The sequence below is a fragment of the Morus notabilis genome, unplaced genomic scaffold (genome assembly GCF_000414095.1).
Source record: "Morus notabilis unplaced genomic scaffold, ASM41409v2 Scaffold848, whole genome shotgun sequence".
NCBI lineage: Eukaryota > Viridiplantae > Streptophyta > Magnoliopsida > Rosales > Moraceae > Morus > Morus notabilis.
This window is the reverse complement of record NW_010367943.1, coordinates 128176-144460: the sequence shown is the minus strand read 5'-3', so window position 1 is coordinate 144460 and position 16285 is coordinate 128176. Positions and strand designations below refer to the sequence as shown.

Here is a 16285-nt window from a genome sequence, read left to right as displayed (position 1 = left end):
GCGGGCGGGGGAGAGAGAGAGACTTTTCCAAGAAATAATATTTTATAGCTGGCTGTCTTCATAGCATTTGTTTTGCCCCCAGAAAAAGAAAAATCCATAAGGTTTAAAAGAGACAATAACATCAACAATTAAAGGAGGGAAAGGAAAGTAAAACTGAAAAATGACCAAGCTATGCAGAATTACCTTTCTATCGGAACTGCTAGATACAACGCCAACAGATGCATCAAAAAGAGGCCCGCTAGCGACATCAGTAGCATTGGTTCGTTTCAAACACATGTCAATACCAGTCTCTAGGTGGTGTAAAAATTCCAAGTCCTTCACAAAAACATCGGCAAGTAGATTACCAACATCATGGAAATCCTTCCTGAGATTATCTATACCAGATTTGAGACCCTTAAGTTCAGATAATTGATTTCTCTGGTCCAAAGAGTGAACATTATAGAACTCTTCAAGACGTGAAAGAGCTTCAAGTTTAGCAGCTTCTGCTACGTCCCTTTCTTTAGAGAGTTCAGAAAGTTCGGAAGCAGCATTAGCTAGCTCTTCTTGAAGACTATCATTTCTCTCTTGAACTTCATTCAATTCTGCAAGTAGTAGCTCTGCTGCTCTTTTAGATTTCCTCGACTCTTCTACTGAAAAAGCCACATCAGCACGCAAATCACCCCACAATTTCACAATTTGCTCAAATTTCTTGATTGGGTCACCATAATTAACTCCATCTCCAACATCAACCTCAGCTAAAATATTCAGAATCATGCTCAGAGTATGTCCTGTCTCCTGCAAGTGCTGCTCAGTTTCTGTCAAATGATTCTTTAAGAATAGAATCTCAGATTCTAGAACTTTTACCCTTTCTGGATAAGTGGATAGCTCCCCGAACTTCCTTTCATACTCCGAAAGTCTATTTCCCCGGATGTCAATCTCAGCTTTCAAGTTTTCCAGTTGAGCATTCATCTCTTCAATTGTCTGTTTCAGACTGTCACGCTGTTGCACCAATGACTTCCCTTTTCTAACAGCAACATTTAACTTCTCTCTCACAGAAGCTGACTTCTGCTCCTCCTGATTAAGAAGCAATTCCAACTCTTCCGTTCTTTTTACCAGAGCTTCAATTTCACAAGCCAAAGAGCGTTGCTTCTCAACGTACCCATCTCTCTCATCCTTTACATGGGTCAAGTCACTCAAAGCTTCCTCAAGCTCTTTCTTCAAGATAGCGATATCTGATTCCCCACCATCAGGTTTACTTATGCTTTTTGCTTCTTCAGTCATCATCACATCTGTCTGAAGCCCCTCAACTGCACGATCAAGAACAGTTTTTTCTGAAGAAAAGTTTGCATAGTTGTCTAACAGCTTTCTTAGTAACACTTCTAAGTTCTCAATGCTGCTGCCAGAAGAAACCTGATCTTGCATCCCAGGATCCTGCAAAACATCACTAACTAAACTCTGCAATCTTCTTATTTCACCTTCTATACTAAGAATGCACTCCTCGTTCCCACGCATCTCAGCCACATTCTCCTGCAAATTAGTTACTTCATTCTGCAGCCTTCTGTTTTCAAATTCAACCTCAGCTACCTTTGCTGAAAGGCCCTCATGATTCTCCTGAAAACTTGTCACTTCACCCTGCAATCTTTTGTTCTCGACTTCATATTGGGTCGCCTTTGATGAAACTTTATCATATTCGTGACTAAGGATATCCAATCTTTCAGAAAGAAACCCTTTTTCTTTTGAAATTGCTTCAAGGTTTGACTCGAGTTCATATATCCTTCTCTGTAAGTCTTCCATATCAGTATTCAGAGTTCCACAATAGGTTTCTAAATTAACAACCTTCTGCTGGAGATACATACTATCATGATGTGCTTCTGAAAGTGCTCTTCCTAACCACTGAATCCTATCTTCTGGTTCCACAGAACGCAACTGTGATGGCATATCAATCCTATCCAAAAGTTCTTCCCATTTCTGAACCAAGTTGTTCCTCTCCATTAAAGATTGCTCCAGCATGTCATTTTGTTCAGCAAGACCATAAAACTTGCTTTGAAGCTCCTCATATTTCCTTTTTAAATCTTCACCTGACATTGAACTTGACTGTGCGTCATCTTTCCAGGGTTCCATCACAACAAAACCAGCATCAGAATATGAACCTCCTCCTGCAGAACTCTTCTGATCCCAATCAGTAGGAGGCAAAACGTTACCAGTAGCTGACCTCGCTAGCCAATCAACCTTTTCAATAATATCTCTGGAATGAAACTGCTCGGGCAGATCTAGGTCTTCTAAGATCTCTTCTATCCTCTGAAGTACAGAATCCTTGAGCAGAAACGACTCTCTAAGTGCAGTAGCCGAGTTGCGAATGTATGAAAGCTCAGACTCAAGAGCTTCAACACGCTCACCTGCCTCTGAATACGTCTTCAATTTTGTTTCAACCTCGTGAAGCCTGGCATCTTTCAACTGAAGTTCCTGCAAGTACCTCTCAAGTTCACTAGACGTCTCTGCTAGGGATTGCTTGAGACCATCTCGCTGCACGACCAGACCTTTCCCCTTAGTAACGGCAATGCTGAGCTTTTCTCTGATGGATAATACACGCTGTTCTGACTGCTCAAGTTCACTTGCTTTCTTTTGTAGTCCAGAACCAGCAGCAAATAGAGATTCCTGTACCTGATTCAGACTTTCCTTGAGAACATAGATTTCAGTTTCATGCTGAAGACACAAGGCTGTTAATTGTTGTACTTCTTCCTTCAGTTCAGTTAATTTCAACGCCTTGGATCCAAACTCTTCTTTAGATAACCCTAACTTCACATCAGCCTCTTTGTAGTTCTGAACAAGAATAGAGAGCAATGATTCAAAACGTGAAGCAGGCACTTTATCTGAGTAAATCTTGGCATCTTCCAGTTTTAGAACACCCTCAACATCTGTAATTAATTTGCAAATAACATTTTCACTAAGGCACCCTCTGTTTAGTTCCTTAAATTCCTCTCTTCTTTCCATCAACTCCAAATTTAAGTTCTTGATAACAGATTCAAGCTCCAATCTCTCACTCAGAAAATGCTCCAGCTGTCCCATAAAAGTCTCGTAGCTACGATAATCTAGAGGATCTAGAAGCTTCTCATTTTCGGTGCTTATCTCACTTTCATCCACAGATCCATGCAAACGCACAAGTTTTCTAAGGTTACCATGTATGTCATGCAATATGCCAAAAGCAATATCATTCTTCTGATGCAAATCATCACACCTCACGTTCACTTCTTTGTAAGATGTGCAAATTACTTCATAGTCGGTGTGAGCAGCTTCAAGCTTCTTCTGCATATCTTCAATCACTTTAGTGGTAGAATTGACTGCAGCAGCAACAAGGCTAACTACATCCGATCCATTATCAACGGCTGAGACTGTTAAACTGAAGTTCCCAACCGATTCACCAAGCTTCTGGACTATTTCAACAACCTGAGCAAGAATAGAATTCCAATCTTTTTCAAGCATTAATACCCTTTCAGAAACTTCTTTTTGAAGATCTTCCAAGCGAGTACTGATCACAGCTGTTTTCTCATTTGAAGTTTGTTGTAAATCATACAATTGCCTCTGTAAATCACCAATTCTCAATTCATATGCACGTAGCTTTGAACCAAATTCGGTGTTTTCTATCTTGAGATAAGCAACTTCCTTTTTAGTAGCTTCACATAAAACCACAAGTTCATTGTTTGTCGCTTCAACACTGCTCCCATGTTGTTTTATTACTTCACATTGAACTGCAAGCTCAATGTTGGATGCTTCCAAATTTTTGCTGTGGTCCTCCAAGGCCTCATACTGATCTTTCAGCTCCCCAACACTGACTTCGGCGGTTCTCCGACCATCACGTTCACCCTTTAACATTACAAAGGCATCTGCAACATCCACAACTAAATGCTCATATAGTGCTCTCAAGGTTTTAATTTCCTCTTTCGTCAAGACAAATGGATCTCCCGCTGTTGATTTATTTTCAGTTAAAGGCATTTCCTCTGCTTCATGTTCATCAATATGCACCTTTGACTCAAAAGCCTGAATCAGTTTAGACACCGCAGGTGCAGGCAACTTGCCACCTGGCTTGCTAAATGATGCAGAAAAGGTGTGAACCCGTTCAATATCCTTTTCAAGTTGATGCAATGTCTTCTCCATCTCCTCTAAGTGTCCCTTCAAGGCAACGACGCATAAGGAATCATAAAAACCTTCTTTCTCAACAAAAACATGGAATGTTCGTGTTGAATTGCCATCACATAGAGGCTTCTGAACAGAAGAAGAGCAAACTTCAGGGACTTGCTTCCCCAAAATACCAAAAGAATCCTCGCCAACAATTGCATTTTCATCGTCCTCTCTTCGTGCTTCTGAAATTTCAACCTGATGCACAGATTCCCTGCTTTGAACATGCATTTCAAGTCTGTTGCTATCAGCCTCTATTAGAGTTTCTTTATGAATGTCCAAACTGCTCAAAAGAACACTGTTTTCCTTTGTTAGTTGTTCAAGGCGCATTGTAACTTCTTTCAGTTCAACCTCAACCCTCTCTCGTTCCCTTTTTTCATTGGATGATTGCTCTTGAAGAATAAGTAGTTCTGACGAAAGTCTGTCACTCTCAAGAGCAAAAGACTTCTTGTCATCTTCAAGCTTCTTCCTCTCTTCTGTTACAAGAGTGAGGCTCTCCCTTAAACTAGAATTATCCTGCTGCAAAGCTAAGCCCAGTTCCTTAATGTCAGCAAATTCTGTAGATAGCTTCTCATGCTCACGGGACAAGTTTTCCTTCTCCTCATCAAGCATCTTTTTCTCTGCTGCCACTGAAGACAAATCAGTAGTTAAGTTGGAGTTTTCCAACTGTAGAGCAGCCACTGATTTCTTGCAGTCATCTAACTCTGTTAGAAGCTTCTTATTCTCCTCAAAATAAAAATCTTTTTCCTTGCCGAGTGTCCTTCTCTCTTCAGTGACTAAAGCAATAGTAGCATTCAAATTTTCATTTTCCACCTGTAAAGATGCCACCAACTGCTTGCTGTCAGCTAACTCCGTTGACAAGCTCAACAAATCCCCCTGTGACCTCTCCAGATGGATCTGCAACTCATGTGCTCTAGCAGATAATTCTTCAACCTCAGCTTTCGATGTATGAAATAGGTTTTGGAGCTCCTCCCTTGCACTAAGAGAAGCCTGGAGTTCATGCCTGCACTGAGAAAGCTCTTCTGTAAGACACTGGTTCTCTGTAGTGACTTCTTTTAGCAAATCATTACGCCGACATATTTCTTTTTGTGATTGATGAAACTCGTGATCAAATTCCACTTGTAGATTAGAGTGTTCAGCAAGTTGCAACTGAAAAATATCTTTTGTAAAATTTGTGAGAAACAGTTCTTCTTTGAGCCTCTCCAATAGATGTCGAGTACCATTGTCTGGTATTGTCAAATTATTAGCCCCAAGTTCTCGACTGGAAACCAGGTCTCTCGACTTAAGTAGAAGAACATACTTTTCTTCACTAAGCCCCCTAAACAAGTCTATGAGCTGAGGGAGACTGATCGAGCTCAAATCTGGACAAGGAGACGTAATCAACCCAATGGCTGAACTCGCCAAATTGGTTTCCATAGGCTTTTCATCATTGTCCAACCTATGTTGCTGATTATACCCCTCTGCAACTCTCTCATATCCTGTACCATCTTCAACCTCATCTCTTTTTCGTTCTCCAAATTCATCAGACCTAAATGATGGTTCAGACTTCTCTTCATCAATTGAAGCTAGCATAGCACTTGAGCTTTGCTGTTCTACTTCAGCAGGACTAACGCTTGAAATATTTGCCTTAGATGAAACCAGTGCAGAACCTGAGAGATCATCTGACATGTTTGCACCATCTGAAGTGGATACTTCATCTATCATTCTAATCTGCTCAGTTTCACATGATGCATTCACGCTAGACTCTGCTAGAGACGTCCCCAAAATAGCTTCCGCACTCCCACCAACCTTGGACAAAGGAAGCTTGTTATCTCCGTCGAGCTTTATTTCACCGTTATGATCAGAGTGTCTGCCCTGCAAACCATCAGCTTCCTGCATTGCCCTTACCCAGAAACAAAAGGGAACATAAATTATACATCAAACCCGCATATTAGTATCCCTAATCTATGGAAGATAACATGTTTAAGAAAAAATAAAAGTTCCCCTCTTCATCAACATATCAATATTCCTTGTCCATTACCTACACAAGGTCCCAAAAAAAAGTAAAATAAAAAAAATAAAATCACCACCTATATATATATATAATATAAATGGGGAAAAGCAAAAGGAGAAGGGAACAACCTAAATAAAGTCACCACCTATAGTTCTCAAACATAAGAAATATAACAAAAATAAATGGGGAAAAGTAAAAGGAGAAGAGAACAACCTATATCTGTTACCTGATCATCCCTCGCCGGCGTCAAGGATGTACGAGGAGTATCCTCCCGTAGAGGCATTGACTTATCTTCAGATTCAGCAGTAACTGCTACTAGTGTAGAATCAACTGATGCAGGTTGCATTATCAAATCAACCGGTACAGTTGGATGACTGTAATTGGTTTCCCCTCCGGAATTGATAGAATCTGAATCAACCAGAGGCTTAACTCTTGCCACCTCAACATCTGCCGTTACAGCATCTGCCCCTTCATTTTGGGGTAGAGAATCAACGTCAAGCTCACCATCGCCCGCCCTTGGTGTTGGTAACTCATTGCCAGACATTAGCATTTCATTGACACTAGACTCCTGAGCACTGGGCACTGCAGATAGATCGTCTACAGCAACATGAGGGTCAGGTGCCACATTCTCCACAGAGTCAGCACTCGATGCAACTTCCCCTTCCGGGACCGAAGACGGGGATGTAGGTTTAGCAACAGTTGACTCGACATCGGCATCAGGTTCCCACTGCTCTGATTTGCCAGACTTTTTTGTGGATTTTCCTTGGCTTGCAGTCCCTTTATTATCCTTTTTCTGGCGAAATTGTTGAAGCTGATGATAAACATACAAAGAACAGAATTAAACGGCAAAAACTGTATACCATGCGATACATGAGGAAATATCATAGATTCTCAAAAAGGAAAAATAATGGCAATTTAGCTTAGATCACATAATCTCCCGCTTTTATAAGAACAGAAATTCCATTATCGTTTTATATCAAAGAACCAGCACATTTGACTGTTAAGAGCGTACCTTCTTTCTGCCCGCGGCAAGCAGATCGGTTCGGTTCTTGTTCTTGTCCATCCAATCCACTCCGATATCAGTCCAATACTATGGACTCTCGAATCACCTCCCCCCAGTCTCAATCACCATTAATCCTAAACCATACAACAAAATCGAATCATCATTTATGGCACCAAAAACACACTTTTTCATTCACCGACAAAATTTCAGCAAACAATTTGAAGCTAAAAACGTTACTTTCGGAAATGAGAAACACGCCTAAACAAAAATTCATCAGAAAATTTTCCAAAAACCAAAATCTCCATTTCCTTTGCCATTCTTCTCGGCATCAATACCAAACACACAAAAAATCAAAACTTCTGACACTAAACCAATCTAACTCGGCCTCGACAAACCCTAACAACAAACCCAATCCGTTCAAGCAGAAACAAAAAACCAGTTTTACCGATTCGCGAAACACCGGAAACAGATTTGCCTCCAGAAATCATAGAATGAATGCGTACCTAATTATGGTTCCACGGCTAGCTGGATCTGCCGAGAAAGTTGGAATTAGGGATTTTGTGAAGCAATTGGTTTGGATTGGTTTCAAAGGGAAATTTCCTCTCTGTGTTCTTTTTTTATTTCTTTTTTTATTTTCTTCCTTTCCGTGTGTTTGGGTAGTGGGAAAATGCGTCTGTCTTGGATCTAACGCAAACTTCGTATTCTTTTTTTCTTTATTACTTTTTCTTTTCTCTGTTATTACCTGAAAGGCTTGTAGGTGAGACGTCGATATAGGGAAAATATGAATTTTTTAAATTATTGGATTGGAAAATAAGAATACACGAAATTGTATAGAATGAACCTTTTTGAGCATCTATTAATTATCGCAGATTTAAAATTATAATTTTATAAAAAAAAATATTATAATAAATTATGTATTATAATTTGAATTATAATATGAATTTTTACTCTAAATGCACTAATAATAATTTTTAACTTATAATTTTTGTGACTAATTAAATTTTATTGACAATCAGTAATTACTGTAATAGTTGTCACGGTAATTATCGTTTCATTAACATAAAAATTAAAATAATTGAAATTAATAATGAATAATCTCTTAGGAATATTCTCGTTAATGTCTTGTAATAACAAAAAAAAAATTATTTCTTTTGAGAGGAGCTGTGATTTTTTTCTTCAAACATATAATCCTTTAAAGGATCAACTTAATTGCATGCATATAAAAAAAATAAAAATAAAAATAAAAATAAAAAACTTAATTGCATATTTTAAAATAAAGTTCCGACACAACGTTTTAGCCGTCTTTTTTTTATAAGCAACGTTTTAACATTATTTTACATGATATAAATGTCGTGTTTGGAATTGATCTCGTTTTTATTTTTTACGTTTTTTGAGGAAAAAAAAATAAAAACATTTTCAAAACGGCATTTGGCGCAATAAAAATAAAAAACAAAAAAAAAATGATTTTTTGGTTTAGTGTAAATTGAAAGAGAAATGAAAAATGACTTTTAGTCATTTTTTATTTTTGTTTTCTCCTCTCTCGAGTAGAGACATAGAAAGAGAGATATTAATGGTTTTTTTTACACTGAAAATAATCTCTTGATAAAATTATCAAATGTATTTTCAAAAATAATTTTTGTTTGAGATTAAAATTTTTTTTTTATTTTTATATAAAAAAATAAAATCATTTTAAAATGAGTTTTAAACGCACGAATAATTTTTTTTGGACTGCAAGGAGAAATTTTCACGAAAGGGTAATGAAAAAAAATTTGCTTCCCTTCTATTTATCTTTTAAAATTAAAGAAAAACAAAAAATAAAAATTTGTTGTCATCTTTTTTTTTCTAAAATAGTAGAAAATAGGCCAATATGAAAAGCTTAAGTAAGTATATAGGCCAACTTTTAGTTATATAAATTAATAGGCCATAACTTGTCAAGTTATGGTTCATAACCAGATAAGTTATGGACAAATTTGTTAAGTTATGGTTCATAGCCAGACAAGTTACGGACATTTTGGTTTAGTGTAAATTGAAAGAGAAATGAAAAATGACTTTTAGTCATTTTTTATTTTTGTTTTCTCCTCTCTCGAGTAGAGACATAGAAAGAGAGATATTAATGGTTTTTTTTACACTGAAAATAATCTCTTGATAAAATTATCAAATGTATTTTCAAAAATAATTTTTGTTTGAGATTAAAATTTTTTTTTTATTTTTATATAAAAAAATAAAATCATTTTAAAATGAGTTTTAAACGCACGAATAATTTTTTTTGGACTGCAAGGAGAAATTTTCACGAAAGGGTAATGAAAAAAAATTTGCTTCCCTTCTATTTATCTTTTAAAATTAAAGAAAAACAAAAAATAAAAATTTGTTGTCATCTTTTTTTTTCTAAAATAGTAGAAAATAGGCCAATATGAAAAGCTTAAGTAAGTATATAGGCCAACTTTTAGTTATATAAATTAATAGGCCATAACTTGTCAAGTTATGGTTCATAACCAGATAAGTTATGGACAAATTTGTTAAGTTATGGTTCATAGCCAGACAAGTTACGGACAAAAACCGTGATTTATGGACAATAACTTGTCAAGTTATGGTTCATAATTAAACAAGTTATGAATAAAAACAATAATTTGACCTATTTATTAACTTATATAAACTATTAACCTATTAATTTTAATTAATCTCAAATCTTAACCTATTTTTCTCTTTTTCTTTTTTTTTTTTCTTCTCCTTGCCGGTTATATATGCCCATTGGAATTTTACGACCCACGGATAAATCACCCGTAATTCAATTATAAGCTTAGAAAAGCACGCGCACAGAGAGCCACCCGTAATTCACACTTATGTTGATGTTTGAAGAAATAAATAGTATATTTTAAAGAACTGTAATTCCTATTTTAACCTCAATTTCACCCCTCACTCTCTCCATTCCTCGTATTTCTCTGGATTGCCCCTCTCTATCTCTACTCGAGGCCTTTGTAAAAATAACTCTTTTAAAAAGTTTTATTAGTAAAATAACTTTTCAAAAAATTTTATTTGCAAAATGACATTTTTTTATAAAAAATGAGTAAATGTCTTTCTTCATAAAAAATAGAAGAATGTCATTTTACTAATTTTACTTTGTTGGATAGTCATTCTAACATATTGCCCTCTCTATCTCTACTCTTTCTTTTCATTCATCAGACTCCCTCTCTCTCTCAGCTGCCACTCAACGACGTCGGCCAAGTTGCCGGTGATCGGCCGGAGAAGAAGGCTGGTATAGATCTCGGATCGTGATCTTCAAGCGATCTCCGTCGGATCTCGTCATCGCTCGAGTTCGCGGCTGAAATCTATTCGAGAGAGATAGACGTGCGGAGGAGAGTGAGACGTACGAAGAAGAGATAGCGAGAGAGATCGGAAGGAGAAAGAGCGGGCAACGGCCGAGGAGGCTGCGCGGTATATCCAGCGCGCCAAAGAGATTCGATGCTCGTCGGAGATCTTGACGGAGCTCGTAACCATAACTGTGATGGCGAGTGACAATCGGCAGCGACGAAGCTAGTCTTCGATGTTGGAGACGCTGACTTGTGAGTATCGCTAGATCGAGATTACGGAGTCGCGGCAGCGACGGCGGTCGCTCATTGCCCCCAATTTTCTTAGTTTTGTTGCTTTTATTTGCTGGTTTGAGGTTGCGATGATGATCGTTTGTTCGCGATGGTGGTTGTTAACGGTGAAATTTCGTCAACAGAAATACGTCAGATCACCTTCTGATATCCCGTAAGATTATCGGCTAAAAATTAACTGTATATTTAAAATTATGCTATGAAGTGTTTGTTGTGTTTTGTAAGCATGAATATAACACTTGAATGAGATGACACACGAAATTTATAGTGGTTCACTCTGTTAATGAAGAGCTACATCCACTTATATATGGTATATTTCTTTAAGACTTTTTATAATTTATATGCACGTATCCTTTCTATTGTCTAATGCTTCGAAGAGCTCTTTTTTGGTGTATGGGGCTTTACCCCTTTTATAGTCCAAGCTTCCTTCGTGGGTGGTTTTCCTTCGTAGGTGGAAGTACTCGAGTGGCCTACTTTCTAGGCTAAGACCGTAGCCCACTAATCACCTTTTGGGCTGTTTACTCAGCCAATTGGTCTTCTATTACGGCTCTGTAAATTCCCATAATCTCTTTCTGCCCACTGTAAGGCGGTTTAAGGGTTTGTAATTCATGCCCGTATTGCAAACGTATCCTACTCTTAGACGCAACTTATGGTGTCAGGCATCTTCCCCTCGGCGTCTGTGCCGCACGGATCTTATGCCCTTCTGATCTTTCCGAAGGTTGTTGCATAAACTCGACGGCACAAATGGTCGACGCCCTAATTTGGGCCTTTTTTTGCAGCATCAAGGGGTAGTGAACTCCAAGCATCGAGAGTAGTCGAACTCTAAGTGTCGAGGGTGGCCACCTTTTGAAGGAAAGTAGGACCACGTGTCACGATATCACCGTTCCACCTGTCACCCACATTTTCCCACACAACAGTGATGATTAGTTTGTAGCTACCTTGGTTGGCGGCAGGGGGTGGGAAGAGGTGTGGTCGGTAGCAAAGGGGCCATTGATAACAAGGCTTTGGAGATCTCCTGCTTGGACAATGCAGAAAACGACAACTTTTAAATGGAATTGATCTGATTTGTGTGGTATTTTTTTCTTTGTTTGGCTGAAAATGATGTTCTTTCATTATTTCTTTGGAGTTACCAATAAATATTTTACTGAATATGGTAAATATTTCACTAAATCTGGTGAATTTATTTTCTGTTTTGATAAATACAGTATTTATCATAAAATATTTTACTGAATTTGAATTTAAATATGATAAATATTGTATTTATTAGTAAATATTTTATTAAATAAGTTTAAATTTGATAAATATAATATGATAAATATGGTATTTATCAGTCGTCGAAGTGCTGAACTTTTAGTATTTACCGATAAATATGATATTTACTGATAATACGGTATTTGCCAATTACTAGAGCCGGTCGTCAGATTTTCAGATAAATATGGTATTTACCATCACCAGAGTTGGTCGTCAGATTTTTAGATAAATATGGTAAATACAGTATCCATCACTCGCCGGAGATAGCCGTCAGTCGCCGAAAACATATTAGAGTCTGCCGCCGGTCGCCAGAGCTGGTCATAGTGAACTTGACTATAGGAAGAAGAAGAGATAAATGAAAAAGAAATTTAGAGTTATTTTAATAATATTTAAAACTTAAAACTTTAAATTATGTTATAATCTACTATTTAAAAAAAATGTTATAATTTACTAAACTTCCTACTAAATATATTATTTCTCTCCTTATAAAAAAAAAAAACAAATCTCTGCCATTTTCAAGATATCAGATGTTGAATTAACTGAGAAAATGCTCTTTCTGGAGAATATCGATTCTTCTCCCACCATGATTTTGCAATTATGCTCTTTTTACAAAATATCTTACTGAGAAATCTTCCAAACCTGTTTGAAGGAAACTAAAAGGCCTTATTTACATGAACGAATACCATGAGTAACACATTTTCATTGTACTGGGAGCCTTGGCTACTTTCTGGGGAAGTCTCTCTCTCTCTCTCTCTCTCTATATATATATATATATATATATATATATATATATATTACCGCACGTTTGGTCACAAAATTAAGAGTGGAAATGAACTAAGCAGTCCTAATATCAACAGAGAATTGTTTCCTCAGTTTGCTGGCTCCGTTCATTTCGCTGATTTGAGTTTAGAATTCAAGTTGAAATGTGACTTTATGTGAGAGCTTTTTACTATAGCAAAAAAGTTAGATGTGATTGTTTGTGAGAGCTTTTTACTGTAGAAAAACTCAAATTCTAAACTCGAATCAGCGAAGTGAACGGGGCCTTAATTTTAGAACTTGTTTATTTGTTACGTTTAAACTCATAATTTTAATTTTATTATATTATTTTTTATACAAAATTTAAAATTTAAATTTTAAAATTAAAAATCACTAATTTAAACGCATTAATTAAACTGACCGTTAAATTTTTTATCCCTTCATTGTAGAAGCAGCTCTCTTTGGCTTAAAAGGCACTAAAATATCAACCAAAAAAAAACTTAAAAGGCACTCAAATAAGTAGTGGGACCAACCATTACCATCATAGCGCTAGCGGTTATATTTTTTAAAAGACTGAGCTTTCACCTCTAATTATTTATGAATAATATTAGAGACAACAACTCATGTATTATCACTTTTATATTGATGAGTAAATTTGTACATGAATTAAGTTAAGCGGTTTAGACTTATTTTTTAATCCAATCTAAAGACATCGGTTTGAGAAAAATAAACCCAACAAACATTAAAACATTAAAATCTCGAAACAAATTGTAGTTTTCGGGGTGGGTTGGTTTCCATCGGGTTGGGTTAGGTTGTTTAATTTAGACCTATCAAATTAAGCTAGAAAGCGTCTAATAAATGTTATAGATTACTTACACGAAACAAAAATATTGAGACTCGCAATATAAGACCATCTTCAAAGTAAACATTAATGTTAATTGTATATTTACCATCAAAAAGTGTTATATGGTATGTTATTTTCATTTTTACTTTAATACATAATACTATTTGAAATGTTAAATATACTTTTTTCATAATTATTAAGCTTTAAAAGTTATAAAAGTAAACCCTTATGTTTAAAATAATTAGAAAATGTAAAAGTTGCATTGATTACATGAAAATAAGTAAACATTTTAACTAATTGCAATCAAATGTCAAGTTTCTCACATGCTATACTTGGTGAAAAATTTGCCACAAAGTATAACACATGAGAAATTTAGCCCAACAAATAGCATTGCATTGAAGAGTATTTTTTACACTCAAATGTTAAATTTATAATTAACACATCAATTATAACATTGTATTAAAAATGCTCCAATAGAAGCTATCAAAACCCCAAAAAAAACAACAAAAAAAAAAAAAAAAAAAAAAAAAAAAAAAAATCAATATCAAACTAAAAAATAAAACTCCAATCCAACATTATATTTTTCAAGTCCAACATACAGTTATCCAAAAGCCATAAGTCAAAAAATAAGTTAAATTAAATATATAATAAATAAACAACAAAGTTCAGTTTGGGTTCGGTTGTTCGAATTGGAATAAGCCTAACTCACAAACCACCCAAAAAGTTAAGGACCCACAAATATTTCCACATATAGATGGGTTGTCAATTTCTGTGAGTTGAGTTGGGTTGTTGATTTAAATTAAATTGTGTATAAGTTTATTGATGAATGTTTAAAGCTTTACTACGTCAATTAATTATAAGAGATTGTATCTACTAATAAAAAAATAACAACTTATATGTCACATTAATTTATACATAAAAATTGATATTTGAGTTGTCCATTACATTACTCATTACTCGAACTATATAAGAAATTCGGGTCTTCTCAATAATCTCCAAGGCATGATACCTATCCTATTGTGAGGCATGTAATAATCCCAAGCTAAAAAGATGGTGAGCTCACTTGTGAAATAATTTTTTCTTTTGTTTTTCAAATTAAATCAAAACTTTACCGTTTTAAAATGAATTTATCAGTTGTTTCTAGATTTACAAAAGTATAATTTTAATCCAACCCAACACCATACTAAACGCATGATCGTAAAGTATAATCGTAAGTAATAATTCCATCTGCCTACAAAGTTATGAGTGTGTTAAACTCAAACTTTACTAACATCATTATGGATTCCGCGTTAGATTACATAGTACTTGATTATTTTGTTTCGTGTTGTTACCAAATTTAACTATTCCTATACTTGCATTAAAAAAAATATTTCAATAATTAGTTAATTACCAGATGTTATTATTGAGTATATTGGGATGACCGATAGTAATTATAATAGTTATTTATAGTGCTTACAATTAAATTATTGAAATTGATCAAAACCGAACTATCAGTAAACCTAAGAATAAAATACAATGAGGTGCCTTGTGTGTAAGGGTGTGCATCAAACAGGTACAATCTCTCCTCTATCCCACTATTTCTTATTTAAAAAAAAAAAAAAAAAAAAAAAAAAAAGAAGAGTTCAGATATGCTTTTCATGACCAACTATATGGCATTGTATCGCCTCTTTTCTTATTTTTCTCCTTTTCGCATACTAATTAATCTCCCCTAACAAGGTTGGAAACAACTTTCAGGCTTTTCTGTTAACACACCCCGTTTTATGGGATAAGACTGACTTTTTTTTTTAAGAAAAAAGAACATGAATGTACAAACAATGATAAAAAGCCTCATCTTAAATAAATAAATAAATAAAGGGGGAGTTCACGTAAATCCCATTACTAGATAGTAAGTTCTGTGGTAGTTGAAGCAATATGACTATATACATATTGAAATAAAGCTAAAATGGATCTTCCTGAAAATGAATAATCAGCCTTCCATTACTTAAGTTGCTCTTAATCTCAATACTTGATCCATTCAAAATGGAAATTGGAAATAATTGTAAAACTCATAACAGACACAATCACTCATCATCTCCAAAAAAAAAAAAAAAAAAAAAAAAAAAAAAAAAACCCCAAAAAAAAAAAAAAAAAAAAAAAAAAAAAAAAAAATCACTTTAAATCTGTCCAAGCAAATATTGAGTAGTACTCTTAAGGGGAAAACATTTGATTTTTGACTGTTGCTTCATTGACTTCCTAAGTTTGCTTTGTGTTGGTCTGAAAAATTTTAGCTTGAAAAAAAGTCTTGATTGCATCACTTCTTTTGTTCTGGTTGATTGCTTACTAGCTAACTAGTAGTAGCTAGGCAGTTATTGTCACGGTTGCATTGCAATTTGCACATAGGTTTTGGTGATCAACATCAGTTTTAATTGGAAGTTGGAACAACCATTAAAAAGAGTGGGGATAAAGGAACCATGGACAAGTAATTATAACAAGAGTAAACTTTACTCATGTATCCTGAATTTTCGTTATTTATATAAGTTATGCTCCATATTTTATTTTTTTAATTTTGGTATCAATAATCGAGATCAATTAATCGATGACAATCCTCGTCTAAATTTAAAAAAGTTTAACAAAATTTTTTTTGGAGCATTTATGTCTATGAATTTAGCACCTATTGGCTATCGGACCATAATTATAATAGATATTCAAAT

At 35.2% G+C, this 16285-nt stretch overlaps 1 protein-coding gene across 3 annotated transcripts in view; it reads right to left on the bottom strand.

The window, feature by feature from the left end:
* Nucleotides 1-7866, bottom strand: part of LOC21402769 (golgin subfamily A member 4) — an 11746-nt gene extending 3880 nt beyond the window's left edge. Inside the window, exons 1-4 of one of the 3 annotated variants that reach the window (XM_010113811.2) lie at nt 7652-7866; nt 7158-7282; nt 6372-6956; nt 184-6024 (exon numbers count right to left, since the gene is read on the bottom strand). In XM_010113811.2, coding sequence (XP_010112113.1) covers nt 184-6024; nt 6372-6956; nt 7158-7208 — 6477 coding nt within the window. In that variant the 5' untranslated portion in view covers nt 7209-7282; nt 7652-7866. Of the gene's footprint in view, nt 1-183; nt 6035-6358; nt 6957-7157; nt 7283-7651 lie in introns of those variants that run through there. The other 2 variants (XM_024175915.1, XM_024175916.1) reach the window with 2 other exon arrangements.
* Nucleotides 7867-16285: the final 8419 nt, after the last annotated feature.